The 19,688-nt window shown below is 47.6% G+C and overlaps 1 protein-coding gene across 5 annotated transcripts in view; it reads right to left on the reverse strand.

Moving 5' to 3' along the window:
* The window catches only part of ATN1 (atrophin 1), a 30,326-nt gene that overhangs the window by 4,947 nt on the left and 5,691 nt on the right, over nucleotides 1-19,688 (reverse strand). For 2 of the 5 annotated variants that reach the window (XM_060268680.2, XM_060268679.2), the window contains exons 2-8: nucleotides 11,954-12,166; nucleotides 9,830-9,883; nucleotides 9,417-9,554; nucleotides 7,899-8,012; nucleotides 5,593-7,586; nucleotides 4,126-4,348; nucleotides 2,144-2,861 (exon numbers count right to left, since the gene is read on the reverse strand). In XM_060268680.2, coding sequence (XP_060124663.1) covers nucleotides 2,144-2,861; nucleotides 4,126-4,348; nucleotides 5,593-7,586; nucleotides 7,899-8,012; nucleotides 9,417-9,554; nucleotides 9,830-9,883; nucleotides 11,954-12,031 — 3,319 coding nt within the window. In that variant the 5' untranslated portion in view covers nucleotides 12,032-12,166. Of the gene's footprint in view, nucleotides 1-2,143; nucleotides 2,862-4,125; nucleotides 4,349-5,592; nucleotides 7,587-7,898; nucleotides 8,013-9,416; nucleotides 9,555-9,829; nucleotides 9,884-11,953; nucleotides 12,167-13,025; nucleotides 13,225-19,688 lie in introns of those variants that run through there. The other 3 variants (XM_088658781.1, XM_088658782.1, XM_088658780.1) reach the window with 2 other exon arrangements.

Here is a 19,688-nt window from a genome sequence, read left to right on the forward strand (position 1 = left end):
CATTTATGTGGCATTTTTTTCAGTAATCTTTGCAACACCCTTGTAAGGTAGACAAGTATTACCCACACATTGGAGATAGGTATCGGATCCACTGAGAAAAACAGCTATTATTATTATTATTATTATTATTATTATTATTATTATTATATTTGTATACAGCCCTTCATCCCATAGATCTCAGGGCGGTTCACAACATAATATCTACAGCTACACAGAGAATTTGTAGCTGAGATGATACTAGGTGCTGGATGTCATTGCTCACATTAACATTCATACCACTCCTCTTCCTCTCATGAAGGGGCCTGGTTCATGTAAGCAGATCCCTGAGAATCTTAACAAGGTTCTAGCTTTTACACATGCAAAGAAAAGAATACAAGTAGGACAACCCAAAGAGTGACTGAATAAAATGTCCAAAGGTTATGTCCAGAGACTTTAGTATTTCAGAGTTCATTTTCCCTCCCTGACCAGCAAAAGCAGAATGAAATATGCAAAATAAGCAACAATTTTGTGTGGATGTTTGCTTGATTTGAATAACAGTATTCAAGTGGCATAATCCAGCATTTCTCTGTGCAAAATTTGGATTGCAGAAAAAGTCCACAGATAAGAAAGAGGGAAGGGGAGTCTCAAGAGTTCCTCTTTCAACTTGCAATCAAGCCTGTAAAAGGGTGAAAATACACAGACTATCAATTAATTAATCAATTGGCACTTCCAGGCTGAAAAGAACAGCACCATTCCTTTAAGTTTAACTTCTAGGTCAGGTGCCAAGCCCATGTTTGGACTGTACCATTTCAGGCAGAAGGCGGGGGTCCGCACAACTGACTGCTCCTCTCCGTGCAAAAATCCCCTTTGCGCAGAAGATACATCAGGCAGAATGATTCTAGTCCCATATGACACACACCAGCTCCCCATGTGCAGGAGATTATCTTGTATGCAACAGCGTTCGTTCATATAGGAATTCCATGCCCCGCCGGCTGAAATGGCACAGCCAGAACAGAGGCCCGTCACTGTATCATAAGTAGGAAGAGACCAAAATGGTCATCTAGGCCATAGATGCCAAGTTCCAGATTGAAAGATCCGGGATCAGCAGTGCCGCGGTACCGGAAGTCGCTTCTGCGCACTTCCTGACATGTGTAGAAGGGACTTCCGATGCCGCTGTGCCCATTTCCAAAATGTCCGCAGCACCAGAAGTCGCTTCTATGCACTTCTGGACATGCGTAGAAGCGACTTCTGGCGCCGCAGACATTTTGGAAATGGGCACAGCGGCATCGGAAGTCCCTTCTATGCATGTCCGGAAGTGCGTAGAAGCGACTTCTGGCGCCACAGACATTTTGGAAATGGGCACAGCGGCATCGGAAGTCCCTTCTATGCATGTCTGGAAGTGCGTAGAAGCAACTTCCGGTGCTGGTGCAGCACCAGAAGAACATGGCCGCCGGCAGGAGCTCCGTAATCGGGGGGAATCCAGGGTATTTTGCCATTCGGGACACCCGGGGAAAACGGGGTACTTGGCAGCTATGATCTAGGCTCACCCCTTACAATGCAGGAATCTTTTGCCCAAGTGGGGCTTGAACTCACTGCAAGAAGTGACGTTACAGGGAACCAGGCAGAGGGCCTTCTTGGAAGTGGCACCCTCCCTGTGGAACACTCTCCCATCTGATATCAAACAGTTAAACAACTATTTGACTATCCGAAGACATCTGAAGGCAACCCTGTTCAGAAAAGTTTTTAATGTTTGATGTTTTATTATGCTTTTATATTTGTTGGGAGCTGCCCAAATTGTCTTACAAAGCAACTAGAAATAATAACGGCTACATATTCTCGCTTTAAGTAGCATGGGACTAGAGACTTCCCTTTTTGTTTCAATGAAATATGAAAAACCTGGAAATGTGCCCCAAACCATCATCCATATTATTGTTGCTCTTGTTATACCACTGTGAAGGTCCTCAATATCGCTAGGGGACTGTGCTTCAAATATTTTGTTTATTCAATGTTTGATATGTCATTTGATATTTTGTTGGGAGCCACCCAGAGTGGCTGGGGCAACCCAGTCAGATGGGTGGCATATAAATGATGTAATTATTATGATTAAGGACAAGACTTAAAAGGGATGCCAAGGCAAGTTCGAGAGAGAAGCCCCGCTCCTCACCTGCGTGGATGGCGTCCTGCTGGTGGAGATGGAGGTGGGAGTGGATATGGGAGTGCTGGTGGTGATGCGGGGTCACGTTGAGCATCTGCAGCCGGGCCAAGGGGTCGTTGCTCAGGGCGGCCACCCTTTCAGCGTGCTGCCGCTCAGCTGCCAGCCGCTCAGCATAGGACATGTCAGGGCGCAGGGCAGGGCCGGCCGCCAGCGCTAGCCGCTCTCTCTCCAGGTGGCCCAGCCCCGGGTGGAAAGGGAAAGCAGGGTGGAGGCCTGGGCCGGCCTGCAGAGCTAGACCCCCATGCCGTGGGAAAGGATCCATGGTGGCGCTGGGCACGGCGTGAAGCTGCTCCAGCTCGGCGGGCTTCACCTCGAAGCCGGGCTTGAGGCGCTCGCGCAGGTCGCGGTCCCGGAGGTCTCGCTCGCGGGCCTCCCGCTCTCGGAGCTCCCTCTCCCGGGTGGCTGGGTCGCTGCTGTAGATGGCCGGCACGTTGTAGCCCAGCAGTCCGGGGTCCACCGCACCCAGCGGGACGTAGAAGGGGTGGTTGCGGTTGCTCGGGGACATGACATGGGGCCGCGCGTACTCGCTGAGGGTGCGGAGCGCCGGCGTGTCGGGGCCCAGGTAGGGGGGGACAGTGGCAACGGCGCTGCCTTGCTCAAACGACGGGCGGTGTGGGACAGGCCCCAGGGAGGCACACTCCACTGCGCGGCCTTCTTGTGCCACCTTCTGCAAAAAACCAGAGAGAGGCATGTTCGATTGATTGATTGATTTTATGATTTTATGCCGCTTGATTGATTGATTTTATGCCGCTTTTTATTCAAATAAATCCCAAAGCGGCTTACAAACAACAGATAAAAATAGCATAATGGAAGATCACGAATACAGCATAAATTGTATAGAATAATCCCAAATCCCAAATGAAACAATTACCATCTATATAACACTGTTAATAAAATAACAAAAAAATAAGATAAACATCACAGTTTCACCAAAAATCGTATTATAGGATTCACAAAGAACAACAGCATTCATATCTATAAAACAATATTAACAACATTAACAAAACAGCAACAAAACAAAGTGTTGAATTTTTACACTTGCTCTCCCCTCTGCCATGACTTCCATTCTATTCAATGCATCAAAATACACTTGTACACAACGCTCCTCAATGAGCTACATTCCTTTTAATTAGCAGCAAGGGGTCCTGTGTTATTGTCAGGAGGGAGCCAGAAGTAAATCACACTCTGCAAGTTGAGAGTTACCTCTATATTGGAAAAATACGATCGACACGGGAGTGTCAGGCCTAATGAGCATAGCAACTCATCTACAGTAGGACTTGCCCCATGAAGCTTTTGCTGAGATTGAAGGTCCCTGCCTCCCCACAGCCGCCTATGTCCCCTCCTCTCTTGGTCCCCCCCCCCACAAGCAATCGGATACTGCGCACCTGCATGAAGTCATCCTCTCCTCCGCCCTTTTCATGCCTCTTCTGGTTCTGGGAGAGCTTGTTGCAGCAAGAGGGAGAGGCACCCGTGACTCTTCACCAGCTGGACTCATCTCTGCCCCTTGGCCTTCCTCCCCTCCTCCTTCAGCTTCTGCCTCTGATTCTGGACGTCTCTCTGCCACAAACTCTCCCCGCTCACTAAGCCCTGAGACCTCTTCAGCTTCCAACTCCTCTTCCGCACCTTCTCCTTCTGACCACTCACTGTTGTCCCACCACCAATCCCTGGGCTCTGAGCCTTCTCCGCTTGGGGGTTCCCCAGCTGATTTCTCCCACCATTCCTCAGCGCCCCACCAGTCCGTGACAGTTACAAGTATAACTGAAAAGGCCTTGTCCCGAGTCAGGCCATTCATTCGTCGGGTTTGGCACCAGGCCACCACGTTGACTACACCATTGTTCTGACCAACATTGGCTCTCCAACATCACTGGTGGAAACCTAGCAGTCTCCTACCCTTTTAACTGGGAAATAGGGGCTCCTGAGCTGCGACTTACCACACTTCTTTCCAGCTCCCGTTCTTTCTCCCTCTCCCTCTCCTTCTCTCTCTCTCGCTCCCTTTCACGCTCCTTCTCCTCCCGGGCCTTCTGCTCAGCCTCCCTGCGCACCTTCTCCACCAGATCTGCCCGCTTCTTGGCCAGCTTGGAGCCGTCCAGGGGTACAAAGTAGAGATCGGTCCGCGAGCAGGAGTTGAAGCCGCGATCCAGGTGTTTATTGAACCTGTGGAAGGGAAGAAGGCATGAGCGTCCAAATAAAACGGAGCGGGAGGGAAGGCCAAAAGTGGTGAGGACAACTGAGAAATATGCCTTCAAAGGAAAATAGCATGTATATATAGCCATACCTCGGAAGTTGAACGTAATCCAAATCACGGCTTCTGATTGGCTGCAGGAAGATCCTGCAGCCAAGCGGAAGCTGCGGAAGCCCCATCAAGATGTTTGACTTCCAAAAATAGTTTGCAAACTGGAAGTCACTTCCGGGTTTGCGGCGTTCGGGAGGCAAAATATTCGAGAACTAAGCTGTTCAAAAACCAAGGTACAACTGTATCTGAATCCTCTAAAACCCAGGAAGGAAAACCCAGGATGCCTCTCTAGCTAGCCTCTTGGGATTCTTCCCTATGCCATTCTGTCTCCCCAGACTATGCCCCTCACAGATCCTGCTCCCTAATTTCTCAAGCAAAAAAAAAAAGAATTCTACAATCTGTGTGAATTAGGTCAATGAAGCCAATAGGCAGAATGAGGAAAGCAAGGAATATTGTGGGGCACTAGTAAAGATTGCCCACCCACTTGATCCACAAAAAGTCCAATTCTCCAAGATTTTCCAAGGTGCATCCTACAGCCCCGAGGCACAGGGAAGTCTCTGGGACACATTTCCCAGGCACATGTCCAAGTTTTTAATACAGCCGTACCTTGGAAGTCAAACAGAATCCGTTCCGGAAGTCCGCTTGACTTCCAAAACGTTCGGAAACCAAAGTGTGGCTTCTGATTGGCTGCAGGAAGGTCCTGCAGCCAATCAGAAGCTGCGGAAGCCCTGTCGGACATTCGGGTTCCAAAGAATGTTCACAAACTGGAACAAACAAGGCCGGGTTTGTGGCATTTGGGAGCCAAAACGTCCAAGTACCAAGGCGTTTGGGATCCAAAACAAGACTGTATTTCATTGAAACAAAAAGGAAGTATCTAGTCCCATGCTACCGTACTTAAAGTGAAAATATGTAGGCATTATTCTATCCAGTTGCTTTGTAAGAAGAAGGCAGGTGGCCACTTTGGGCCATGGAGAGCAAAACCACCAGCAGAAGGTGGCTGAGGCGCTGTGCTTGGATTGGCGGTTCACACGCAGTGCAGGCCCAATGGCAGAACTTATTTTATTATGCGCTCTGAGATTTCCCAACCCTTCCCGCTCATCCTTACCCCATCTCTCCCCCTTTCCTCTCCCTTCCGACCTGCCCCTGGCTCCCTTTCCATCCTCACCTCGCGGACTGGCTGGCATGGCTTGCCACATCCACCACCTTGGGGGCTGGCGAGGGGCTCCGGACAGGGGGCATCGGGCTCTCCGGGGGCTCGTATTCCTCGGAAGGCTCTTGCTTGATCTGCGCGGCGCTGAGGGGCAGCGGGGGCAAGGGAGGGGCTGGCATGACCCCCGCGGCTGGGGGGGCCACGGGAGCCGGCGAGGGGGCCTTGTAGCCCCCGCCTGCCGGGGAAGAGGCCAGCCTGTACCCTGGTGGGGTGGCTGCACGGAATGAGGATGCTGAGGAAGAGGAGGGAGAGGAGGAAGGAGGCGAGCCCGGCTTGTAGGGGGCCGGAGGTTGGAAGGTGGGGGACGGAGAGGCCGTCCGCTTCCCATAGGGGGTCACTGAGGGGGCCCCCGCCGGGGGCGACGCCGTCTTGTAGGGTGCTGCTGAGGCGGAGGCCATGGTGGTGATGACAGTGGAGAGGGTGGCACAGGCGGAGGTAACCGGAGGCCCGGCTCCGTGGGCTGGCGAAGGCGGTGGCGGCGGTGGGAATGTGTAGGCTGCGGTGTTTTGCCCCTGGGGGTGGCTGCAGACTCCTGGGTACGTTCCCTGGGGTGCAGAGGAGGAGGAAGAGGAGGAGGTGGTGGAAGAAGAAGATGAAGAAGAGGAGGCAGAGGACGAAGAGGAGGAGGAGGCAGAAGAGGAAGATGCAGAGGGGGCCTGGCTGTACGTGGCATGGCCATGAGGCGGGTAGAGACGGAGGCCATAGGCAGCGTGGGGCGGGTGGTGTGGGCCTGGCTCCAATGGGTGGGGATACCCTCCGGGGGCTTGGGGGGCTGCTGCAGCCGCTGCTGGGCCCCCCGCCCCACTGCCGTGGCTGTGGTGCTGGTGCTGGTGCTGCTGGTGCAGGGTGGCCTGGCCTGGGAAGGCGGCCGGAGGGTGCGAGCCAGCGTTGCCCAGGGGGCGATTATAGGGCGGCGGCCCTTGGCTCCACACTGGCTGGGAGGGCATGGAGGGCTGGGTGTACTTGGGGGGCTGGCTGGCGACGGAGAGGCTGCTGGGCTGAGGGAAGGAGTGGCCGTAGGAGGAGCTGTAGCTGGGGAGGGCCTGGGAAGCGGGGGGCAGCGCATACTGGGCGGCCGAAGAGCTGGGTGGGGCGGGGGCGTAGGGATAGCGGGAAGGGACAGGTGACTTGTCCTGGCCCATCCCGTGGGGGGGCTGGAGGTGCCCGCCCAGCGCTTGCCCCACCACCCCCGGGGAGCTGGAGGCGGCCGACATATTGTTGAGGGGCCTCAGAGCGGGCGGCGGGGGCAGATTGGCAAGGACGTGGGGGAAAGTGGCTGTGGAGGAAGGGAGCACCGAGGGGGAGTTGTTTGGAGGGGTTTTCTGAGGGGGCAGGCCCCCCGCCACCGGGGCCAAGGAAATGGGGGTTGTCGGAGGTGGGTTGTGCTTGGTGCCAAGGGCTTGCTCTCGCCCGCCTGGCGTGGGGAGGCCTGGCCCTGCGCTGACTGCTTTGGGCCCCATCTGGACCACGTTGGCGCCAGAATAGAGGGGGACGTGGGTCGTGCAGGAGGAGGAGGAGGTAGAGGAGGAAGGCGAGGAGGATGAGGAAGAGGAATTTGCTGACAGAGTGGGAGCTGGTGGGGCTTGCGCCTGGAAAATCCTTGAAGCCTGGGCCTCAAGTTGCGGCTGGTAACTGCCGGCGGGGCCCGGAGGATGAACGTCCCCCACCAGGCCAAAGTTTGGCTCTGGTGGGCGAGCTAGGCCCTCTGCCAGGGGGGCAGGGGAGGGGCTCTGGGGGAAGAGTGGAGGGTGGTGGTAGGAGCGGGCCGGCCCCTGGGACAGCACTGAGGAGGAGTCGGAGTCGTTCTCCACGCTGCCGGGGCTGTAGACGCTGGGCGAGGTGCTCCGGTTGTCCTGGTCGATGTCGCGAGGGTCGCTGCTCGTCTCATCGTTGAAGCTGTGGCCATCGAGGCTGTCAACGTCCGAGGGGGACTGAGGCCTCGGCAGCTCCTGGAGTGGAGAGATTAGGCAGAGGTTGAGCAGAGGGTCTCGCAAGGGGGGTGGGTCCTAGAGGGAGAATTTGGGTGCACAGCAAAAAAAGGGACTCTGCAAGGGTAGTATGCCCTGCTTACGCAGGAAGAACCTGCAGCCATTCTGGTTTGGTGAGCTCCCAGGTGTGGAAGCACACCAGCCAGGTAGCCGGACCTAGCACAGGTGAGCACAGGAAAGGCAGGAACAGCCTGAGAAGGACCTGGGACAGAAACCCTCAGGAGGTGTTTGGGGCGCACAGGGAGAGGAGGCCTGTGGCCAGGGAAACCCCACCTCGGTTTTAGTTTTCTTTGGGGCATTGGTGTCTTCTCCTTCGCTCTCCGAGATCTCCTCTGGACGGCTTTGCTTGCTTCCCTTAGGGGCCATGGACTCTTCCACCCGGCCCTTCTGCAAGGCAGAAAGAGGCCCGGTTAGAAATTTATTCCCGAAGTTTGGCAATGTACTGTATATTCATGCGTATAAGACTACTTTTTAACCCAGGAAAATCTTCTCAAAAGTTGGGGGTCGTCTTATACACCGGGTCGTATTTCTTATACGGCGAGTATATCCCAAACACTATATTTTAACTGGAAACGTTGGGGGTCGTCTTATACGCCCTGTCATCTTATACGTCGGAATAGGTACCTTTTTTTGGCCTTCTGTTAACTGTGGAAAACGTAATATAACACAATGTGCATGCTAGACTAGCTGTAACTACTTCCTGTACTAGTCCAAGGAATGATCCCATCGTTCAAAGTTCGGGAAGGGAACGGGAAGGCATTGTGAGGCTATGCAGCTGATCATATTTTGTTACTTGATGACAGAACACAGGACAAGTGATTACATAGAACTGTTGAGTTGGAAGGGACCCTGAGCATCATCTAGTCCAACCCCCTGCAATGCAAGAATGGGCAGCTGTCCCACACAGGGACTGAATCTGCAACCTTGGAGTTATCAGCACCATGTTCTAACCAAGTGAGCTATCCAGGTTTGTGAGAGTGAAGATAATGCAAATTAACAAGAGGACAATCATTGCTCCAAAGAGGAAGCACTCTGGGATGCATAACTGAGTGCTTGAGTGCTGCAAAGCATTTGCTCTCGGGAGCAATTATTGTTCAGTTGTTAATTTGTATTGCTCTCACTTGGACACAGCGCTGACACTGAGCATAGCACTGTGAGGCTTTTCCATCCAGGAGGAAGAAGCAACAGGCAGATAGATAGATGATAGATAGATTAGGATAGATAGATAGATAGATAGATAGATAGATAGATAGATGATAGATAGATAGATAGATAGATAGATAGAGGTGCTAAAGAATCAGTTTGCTGGGTAAAACAACTTCACTCAAAAGGATTTTTGAATGGCAACTATTTTAACAATCTAAGTGGTTTTTAGGAGAAATTTCTAAAACAGCTTATTTTTTATGCAATTTTTCATTGAGACTTTCAAAAAGGAAACAAAATCATGTTAACGAGGCCGCACAAACCCCAGCAAAATGACAACAAAGGTGAATTAAATAAAAGGTAAACATTCACCATTGCTTGTTCTAATTTTCCTGACTCTTTTCATAGGGTCATGATGGTGCAGCATAAGAGTTCCAGAGATGCCGCCTTACTGGTCTCAGGTACCATGTGCCATGGATGTTAAGAATTCCACAAACTTGCATTTGGGTAGAACATCTTGCTTCTACTGCACATAAAAATCAAAACCGGGGACTATCTGGTGCAACTCAAATACCTAAGTGTGTTACTGTCACTTCCAATTCTTGAGCTGCAAAAGTGTTGTTTGACACACAAGCTATGATGACCTACCTTGGAAGTTTGCCGAGACTTCTCAGCTTTGCCATCACTGCTGGAAGTGCTGACGCCACCTGGAGAGGCTCGGCCCCGCGTCCTGAGCTCCTCTCGGGGCCCTGGAGTCTCCTTCTTCCTACCACTCCGCATCGACATCTGCAGAGAAAGTTAACGGAGAGACAAGAGGCTTCTTTCAATGGTCCTGTTAAAGTGTCTCCTGCTTATCCCAAGCTGGTGCCAACCCCACCCTGTTCTGACAGTGTTTCTCAGGGTTGAATTGCACCATCGCTTTGATGCGTGGAACTGTCAAAGTGATAGGTTTCCCACCCACCCACCCACCCACTCGATTATATTTTATTAAGTTTCAACATTTTTAACATATACAATCAAAGCACAATTTCGTCTTTTCACATTTTTTGTCGACTTCCCACCTTGTTTTCCATGGAGTGGTTGTTCCTCCCCTTCTGCTGCACCCTATCTTCCATCTATTAAATCATAACCACAATTATTATAATCTAATTACATCTGTTGGTTCATAGCTCAAATCCTGCTCGTAAGTTCCATCATTCCATAATATTTCCTTAAGTATCGTGGAAAAAGCCATCCCTTCTTCCATAAAACACTCATCATTAGGTTCTCTTCATTTTGCTGTTAATTTTGCCAGTTCCGCCTAGTCCATTATCTTACTTATCCATTAATAAATCTGCAGTTCTCACACTGTGTTTCAGGAAACTCTGATGTTCCTTGGAGGCTTGTCAAGGATGCCTCATTGTGGACTTCAACACATTACATCCAGGGGGCTTGAACAACAGTCTAGACTTCACACCATTTCTATAATCGACTTTGCATTTTGAAACAACATTGAACTTAACTATGACCCTATGCCTTTAAATTGTCTTAACACTTTTCAGTATGCATAGATGTAATACTGTCTCTTTAATTTTGTTATAACCTCATTTCCTCTATCATTTAAGTGCTGCAAACAATTTGAGCTAACAAGGCAAACATACTTGGTACACTTTGACCTGTGAATCTTTGGTAAGCTACCTCTGTTTATTACAAGTAATATAACTTTGTTTTTAGGAAATTACATGTATTCCTGAAATAAGGATTATTATTTTTTTAAGAGGATTTATTATTTAAAGCACAGACAAGCTTTTCTTGTATATTATAAGCAATTTAACCCCTTATTTAGAAAACAGAATGTAAGTTTGATGTAAGGTCGGTCACTCAGAGATATACCAGTTATGTTCATTTAAATATAGTCTCTGTCCTTTATATATGATAAAACTTTATGTTTAGAGAGTTTAATGAATTTTCATCACAAGGAGAATTATTCTAAGATTTATTTTAACTTTCTCAATATTCCAGCTGATGAAGAATAGTCGAAACAGGGCCTTGTCCTGAGGATCACAGCTCCCAACATCTGTGACCAATGGCCAAGTTGTCTGGGATTGATGGGAGTCCGAGTCCAACAACATCTTAGAATATTTCCTCCCGAGAATTCTAAAGCAGGCAAGTTATCAAGGCGAGATGTTTGAAGGCCTCTGCACTAAAGCTTCCATTCATTATTTGGCGGACCTCAATCTTAATCAGCAGAGGCTGGCAGTTTGGAGAACACAGTTGTTTCACTGAAGGATGTTTGTAATAGGCGATTGTAATGGGGGATTAAAAAGAAAACTCTTTAGGATGACCTTTCTTCCCAAGAGTGATTAGTTAACTTTAGTTTATTGATTTGTTAATAATCCAGCTTTACTTTTCACATATTGAAAACGCACCTATCTTGAGGGTTTTGTTGTTGTTGCTGTTAGACACGGTTTTATTTAGAATCGAATCACTTAATTTATAAATTAAAAGGCAGATAATTAATCATCTGAAACAATTTAACACCCAAATTCCCCCCATTTTTGGCTTCTTTTCTCCCTCCAAAAACCTCACAGGCAATCTAGATGGTGTTTTACACCATCCCATCTGGATGGTGTAAAACAAGTTCATGTTACACATATCAGTCACAGGTATGTTGCTGCTGCTCAGCCCAGTTTTGGAAGTTGTCCTCCCTCTTTGCTTGGGTGAACCCCTCCATCATCTGCAGGAATGTGGATGGCCTGCATCAATCCACGGAAAAATTATCCATCACCCAGGTGTAAATGGTCCACAAGTGACCAGCTCCCCTGCTATTTATGTCCATGAACCCTTAAGCATTTCCAATGTCCTCAAAGTCTTCCCAGCAGACCCCCTCCTAAGTTTATTCTACCTCATTGCCCAAAAGAACTTGGATGGCTTTAAAAGGAGCTGAGACAAATTCATGGAGGACGAGGCTTCTAGCTATGATGGCTTTGCAACAATACTGGAGAGACCCTGAGTCAGGCATCCCCAAACTGCGGCCCTCCAGATGTTTTGGCCTACAACTCCCATGATCCCTAGCTAGCAGAACCAGTGGTTGGGGAAGATGGGAATTGTAGTCCAAAACATCTGGAGGGCCAAAGTTTGGGGATGCCTGCCCTGAGTCATTCCCCCTCTCTCCCCCCCCCAGTCTTTCCCTCCTGGGCACTTACGGAGTCTTTATTCTGTCGAGTCTTCATTCTTTTGGGTGTAGGGTCCCCATTCTCCTTTGTCCGGGTGGATGAAAACATTAACTTTTATACTGTCCGCCACACAACTATTCCTTGGGAGACTGAGGTGTGAGCCTCAAGGGGTAACACAATCTCTGCTCTTCAGGAAAAGGGCAGGGAGAACTTTGTCCAAGGATGCTAGGCTCCCAACAATTCCTAAAACAGAGAATTTTGTTAGTGGGAAGAATTAAGAGGTCTGGAAGTGCTGTGTGTGAATAATAGCTAGACACTTGTTCATTCCTTGATTTATAGCCCTCCTTCTTTCCAAGAAGCTCAAGGTGGCGAACATACCTTTCCTCCCCATTCTATCCCCAAAGTCATCCAGTGAGCTTCGCAGCAGAGGGGGGATTTGAACCCTGGTCTCCCAGGGCCTCATCCAGCACTCTGGGGAAACCCAGCCAGATGAGTGGAATACGGTATTATTATTATTATTATTATTATTATTACTACTACTACTACTACTACATATTGTACCTTAACCTCAGTTCCTTTCAGTGAATCCACAGTTACAATTTAAAATATTCAACAAATTATACTAAGCATTTCAGAGCAGCAGAGAGAAATTAGTCTATGCTTTCATTTTGTTCATTTATAGACTTCCCCCAAAACTGGCAAGAACAACATAAAAATATGAAATCATTTATTGCCACAAAATACAATAAAACGTCGACACTATGACTGCTTCTTGTTTTTCCTGAATTGTTGCTCTTATTTAGCTGTTTGAACATTAACAGTGATTCCCTCTCCTTGACTGCATTCCTGTGAAGCTGGACTACAAGAAAAACCCACGGCTTCAAAAAATTTGCTCAATTCATAACTATGCTACTTATCTCCTTTAATAGAATTATGGAATATGGGTTATTTTAAGCGCCTTATAAAACAGAACTCCTACACCAAATGCACTGATAAATTATAGTCAAGAAAATGTATATTACACATTACTCCCAAAAGTAAATCAAGTCACTGGGCTTTGACCAGAAGATGCAGGCATTTATTTATTTTAATGTTACTTAACAAATTGCATATAGTTGACGACCGTTTCACATGGAGGGTCCGTTCTTGGCACCCGTATGTGTCAGTGGAGCAAGTTTCTCCTGTGCCGTTATGCCACGTGTGTTGTGACATTTTTAGTTACTTCTGGGCTTGGCGTGTGTGCTTGTGCACAATCTCACATGTTTCATCCCCCGTCTACCACTTTCACTGTAGTAAAACCACTAGGCGGTTTAAAAGAAATATTAAAAGCATCAATAAAAACATTATTATTTTTTAATTTAAAATGAACAGCAAATGAGATTAAAACACATCCATATCCCCGCGTCTGGATTTCTGCCTCTTTTCTGACTCCCCTTACCATTCTAGGACCATTGCGATCTGGTTGACATCATCCAGACATGAGCCATGTGGGGTGCCACAGCTTACATGGCTTGGGCTAACTCCAACCATGTCGGCTCATGTTAATGTTGTGGCTCACAGGCAGTGTTAGAAACTCAAAGCTAGGTGCTAAATGGCTCCTTAAACCAGGGTTACAATTGCCTAAACAGAATGTCTAGTTGCCATTTTGGGGGGCAGACGGCTTGGAAGTCATATTTTTCAGTAAAAAATTTTGGTTCCTGAAATCTGTTCTGATTGTGCAGATAAAATATCATGGATAGAATTCCAAAGGATGCGTTGCTAGTGTGTGAAAATAGGCAAGATCCTATTATTATCCACCCCCCATTGTTCAGCCGGGATACTTAGGTCCAGCTCCGAGGGCCTTCTGGCAGATCCCTCGCTGCAAGAAGTGAAATTACAAGGAACCAGGCAGAGGGCCTTCTTGGTAGTGGCGCCTGCCCTATGGAAAGCCCTCCCATCAGATGTCAAGGAAAGAAACAACTGACTTTTAGAAGATGTCTGAAAGCAGCCTTGTTTTTAATGTTTGATGTTTTATCGTGTTTTTTATATTCTGTTGGGAGCCACAGATGGGCGGGGTATAAATTATTATTATTATTATTATTGTTGTTGTTGTTGTTGTTGTTGTTGTTTGCTGTCTAATCAGGCCAAATGACACTTTAAATCCAGGTTACTATTGCCACAACAATGGAATATCTATTCACCACGGAGTTGGGCTACAATGTAGCCCAATGTAGCCACTACATGACCCTTGGGGTTTCCTTCCAACACTACAATTCTACAATTCTATGATCTCAACTACATTGCTTGACTGTAGCCTGCTCTTACAGCAATTCACTTGTCCCAGTATGCAGGAAGGAGAAACCAACACACATAGTGGAAATGGAAATGGCATAACTATGGACTAAGGCAGAGGTTTTTAAACTGTGGTCACCAACCTGACGGCCAGAAACATCTACATAGCCGCAATTGGACCGTCACCGGTGGCAAAATTTCCAACACTGAGCAGAACCAGTGAAGCGTTCAGAAGCTCCCTGTCACATTGCCACTTCCTTCCACGGAAAGCTGCTTCTGCGTCGTCCCCCACCCCCAAGTTTTCACTTCAAAATGGTTCTCTAATCAAAGATCCCCCCCCCTAGTTTTAAGTATAAGACGACACCCGCAACATCAGCACCATGCAGACAGAAGCCTCTTTCGTATCAGCATAACGTAAGTTTCTGTTCCTTGCTTGCAGCCTCCTCCTCATGCCTAGAAATCCCTCCCATGTCACCCATCCACCCCATGTTGTTGTTGTTGTTTTATCCCACCAGAGACGTGGGTGGCGCTGTTGTTTAAACCCCTGAGCGTCTTGGGCTTGCCGATCGGAAGGTTGGCGGTTCGAATCCCCGCAACAGAGTGAGTTCCCATTGCTCTGATTCAGCTTCTGCCAACCTAGCAGCTCAAAAACATGCCAGTGCAAGTAGATAAATAGGTACTGCTGCAGCAGGAAGGTAAACGGCGTTTCTGTGCGCTCTGGCTTCTGTCACGGTGTTTTGTTGCGGCAGAAGCAGTTTAGTCATGCTGGCCACATGGCCCGGAAAGCTGTCTGTGGACAAACGCCGGCTCCCTTGGCCTGAAAGCGAGATGAGCGCTGCAACCCCAGAGTCGCCTTTGACTGGACTTAAACGGCCAGGGGTCCTTTACCTTTATCCCACCTCTCCTCCTAGGAGCCTAGGGTGGCACACATGAGACCATTTGCAGCAAAAAATGGTCTGTAAATATGAGGAAATAAATAAACAGAAATACATATTCCTCCCCTCCCATGTTGATCCTCACAGCAACCCTGTGAGGTAGGTTAGATTGAGAGTAGCTGTGAGCTTCATAGGTAGAGATTTTAACCCTGGTGCCCCAGCTCCTAATCCAAACATGAACCAGAACACCATATAGTATAAGGGAACTTTTTCATATTACCCATATTACCCTGGTTCCCCAAGCAACATGGCCTCTCCCTCCCCTCCCTTTATGTCCTTCCCACTGTCAAAATATAGGTTTTAAGCTCTATGGAAAAGGGATTTCCCCCCCTGTTTATAGAACTATAAAAAGAGCCATGTGCCTTGAAGGAATTGTAATGACAACACTAAAGTCAGGCAGAGAAACTGCGGTTTAAAACACCTGGGAAACTTTTCCTCCATACAATTCCACAATCTTAGTTTAATTCTTATCGTTCTATGTCACAGTAACAGAATTCAGAATTGATGGGTGCTATTCCAATTCCTGCCATTTCCCTAGAAATTTTAAAGAGGAAAGTACTGTTCATTTAACCTGTATTCTTTATTATTGGGCCCATAACATTTACAGCACAGAGCAACCCAGTAGATATAGTGCATTCTCTTCTGCAAGTCCCATAGAAGTGAATGGGATACATGTTAGAATATAGTGCTGCTCTTGCACAGCTCCTGTTTGTTCCCTTTAATGCGAGATGCACAGGAGAATTTCATGAAGGAATGTGTTGAAATGCGTACATATTGCTATTCAGTGTCCTGGAGATGCACTCCAGCAAATTTGTGGGTGGGAAGGAGGTACCAATTTCTCACTTATTTCACAAAATCTATAAACCGCTTGATTGTAAGAAAAGAAAGTTAATTACAAAAAAGATAAAACATAACAATTATCAATAAGAACAATTAACTACAATAATTTAAGAATTTTGAAAAGGTAAAATAACAAGAAACAGATATGAAGAATCTGTTATTCTTCATTTAAAATCTAATGTTAGGCTGAATACCCCTACTTGGGAGTAATTTTCATTGAACACAATAGGACTTGCTTCTAAGCAAGCATCCTTAGGCATCTGCAGTAAAAAAAAAAACTAGGATCAGTTTGCATCATGCAGAGTTTTTGAGAGATGAAAATATAACAGATATTGTGGGATGCAGAACAGTTAGCAGCTCCTAGCAGTGTTTAACAGTATTCTCCTTTTCACACAGAAAACATTCACACTTAATATTTTAAAGAACAAATCTCAAAGTGGTTTACAACACATTGAAACATCAAATAAAATAATCCAGAATAAAAACAAAATCAAGCTTCAAGGGAAATATTTCAGGTCCTGCTCTTAAGTGACATTTTGCTTTCCCCAGTCATCAACTTGGCATCCAGAGATCTCCACGTGGTCACAATTGGACCTGCACCAGTCACAAAACACGCCTGGCTAATTTCAAACACTGCCAGGATGAAGTAGGGACCTCTTGATCTGCAGTCAAATGGCATACCGTGCCTCCAGACAGTCATATGGAAAACTTCCCAAAGTTGGTAGGCCAACAGACCACTTCTAACCACTGAAACATCTCCTCCTGGGTGCTAGCATTTCAAAATATGTAGGCACATCAAGGAAACCATCCTGATAGCGAAAACCAGTGCAAAACCTCCTATTACAGTGGAACCTCGGTTTATGAACACCTCGGTTTATGAATTTTCGGTTTACGAACGCCGCGGACCCATCTGGAACGGATTAATTCACTTTCCATTACAGTGGTACCTCTACTTACGAATTTAATGCGTTCCGAACACAGATTTTTAAGTCAACAAATTTTGTAAGTCGAATCCCATAGGAATGCATTGGGAGAAAAAATTCGTAAGTCGAAGCAACCCTATCTAAAAATTCATAAGTAGAAAAAATCCTATCTAAACCGCATCCAAGATGGCGGACGGAGCTCCATTTGTAAGTAGAAAAATTTGTAAGTAGAGTTATTTGTAAGTAGAGGTACCACTGTACTTTCAATGGGAAAGTTCGCTTCAGTTTATGAACGCTTCAGTTTATGAACAGACTTCCGGAACCAATTACACCCATGCTTTGGGTTAAGTACGCTTCAGGTTGAGTGCTCCGCGGACCCGTCTGGAATGGATTAATCCACTTTCCATTACTTTCAATGGGAAAGTTTGCTTCAGTTTATGAACACTTCAGTTTATGAACAGACTTCCGGAACCAATTGTTTTCATAAACCGAGGTACCACTGGAGTACAATTGGTTCTTCCCCTTTCTTCCCCTGCCATCTCCCCCAAATGCATTCTGGAGGGTCAGAAGAACCCGTAGAACAGCCTGCAGCTGGAAGTGAGGGGAGATTTTTCTGTCGGGACACCCAGAAAAGCTTGCACGGATGGAACAATCTCCTTTGTGCGGCACTGAATTCCACCCAGATAATTCCTCTCTATCATACCCTTTCGTAGCACATGTAATATGCCCATAGTGGCTTGAAACATTGCTGCCTTTTGGAGTCCCTGGGGAACATTACCTTTCTATAGGTATGTAACCAACCTGTAGTTTAGCAGAACCATGTGTGTGACCCACATTCACACACCCACGCACCCCCATAGCCTGTGGGCCACAGCTTGGGAAACCACTGGCATGCCCACAGCCAGGAATGTTGTGGCAGAAGTTCAGGGGCTGTTTGTGCATGGGCAGAGAGCATCATGTCAGTAAGAACAAGCATGTGTGAATGAGTCAACACCGATGAAACTGCACGGAGAGGTTTTGTGTCACCTCCCATTGCCTTGAAGACAATTCGGCAGAGCCGCGTTCTGTTGTGAGTTGCCCAGTGCTGGGTAATTAGGTGTCACACACAAACACGTCAATCTGCCATCAGTTACAGCCCCACACACTGCGATGACAGTGTACATGCATGCACTGTGGCAAGGAATAACGCCATGCATCTCTGAAACCTGAATTGTCACTTTGCAGCTACTGCCTTCACACCTGGTAAGGCATAAAATAAATACATATTTTACGTATTCAAATGGGGCTGCATACCTCTGCCTTCCTCAACCTTGGCGCTCCAGAGATTTGCAATGCCAACTCTCATCAGTCCCAGCAAACGCCACTGTGCTTGACTGGTGGCTAATGGGAGTTGTAGTCCAAAACATGTGGAGAGGCCCAGGCAGGGAAGGGCTTGGTTCAGGGGTCAGCAAACTTTTTCAGCAGGGGGCTAGTCCACTGTCCCTCAGACCTTGTGGGGGGCCAGACTATATTTTTTTGGGGGGAAATATGAACGAATTCCTATGCCCCACAAATAACCCAGAGATGCATTTTAAATAAAAGGACACATTCTACTCATGTAAAAAAAATGCCGATTCCCGGACCGTCCGTGGGCCGGTTTTAGAAGGCGATTGGGCCGCATTCGGCCCCCGGGCCTTAGTTTGGAGACCCCTGGCTTAGCGTGATCCTGTAGAACTGGAACAGCTGCAAAGCTGGTAGGCGTAACAAAATGTAACTCCAAATAGTGATAAGGAATACAGGGGGGAGGGGAGCACACCTTGACAGGTTCTGGGTCCCATTTATCCACTCTGCCCAAAGCAGAGCGAAAGGGCAATCTAGCATTTCACAAACTACTCTTGGTCTTACTACAGGAAAGCAATTGGACAGGTTTTTGCAGCTTCAAATGGCAAACAAAGGGGTGTGTGTGTGTGTGGAAAGAGACCCAATGCCTTTTCCAATCCATCCACCCAGGAAGACTTAGAAGGATGCTAGCAAATCCAGGCACCAACCCTGAAATCTCCAAGTGTGGTGTCTTCACACAGCCAATGGGACCCTACCACAGCCAATGGGACCCTACCCTACCACAATGTACCATAATTTACACAGCTGGGACACAGATCTTATTGAATGCAAAGAGCCAGGGAAGCTTCCGAGTCCCAAATTGCACTTGATAATGACGGAGCCACGCTTACAAACAAGGGGGCTGCTCACTTCACATCTAATGCATGTGTGCATATGTGGTGGGAGCGTATTAAAGTGCCAAAGCAATAATAATAATAATAATAATAATAATAATAATAATAATAATAATAATGTATTACTCATACTCTGACCATCTGGGTTGCCCCAGCCATTCTGGGGCAAGCATATTGAACCTTCATCCTCCCCAATCCACCCCCAGAAGTCCCTTCCCCCCCTACTGGATTCCAGTATGTACTGGAAAGGAGTCTCGCTGGAAGGGGGGGGGAAGTAGGCAGGGCAAGTGAAAATGAGCTGCAGAGAGAAAGTGAATGGAGAAGTTCAGCCTCACCTCCCATGTGACCCTTAGGTGCTCTAAATTACACTTCAGCCAATCCTCATCTTATACAAGCTTCAGGCACACCTGTGTTTAAAGACCTGCCACTGCCATTCCCAAGAAACAACGGGAGTGGCAAAGAGTAATGAAAGATGAGTGAGGTGCGGGTAAAAGCTACTCACTAAGTCACTAGCTTCCACACTCTGTTTTCTAGAAATCAAGGCTAGCACAATTTCTGAGCTCCCAAGCCAACCACAGCAGAC

Source organism: Zootoca vivipara, chromosome 15 (assembly GCF_965207765.1).
Source record: "Zootoca vivipara chromosome 15, rZooViv2.hap1.1, whole genome shotgun sequence".
Classification (NCBI taxonomy): domain Eukaryota; kingdom Metazoa; phylum Chordata; class Lepidosauria; order Squamata; family Lacertidae; genus Zootoca; species Zootoca vivipara.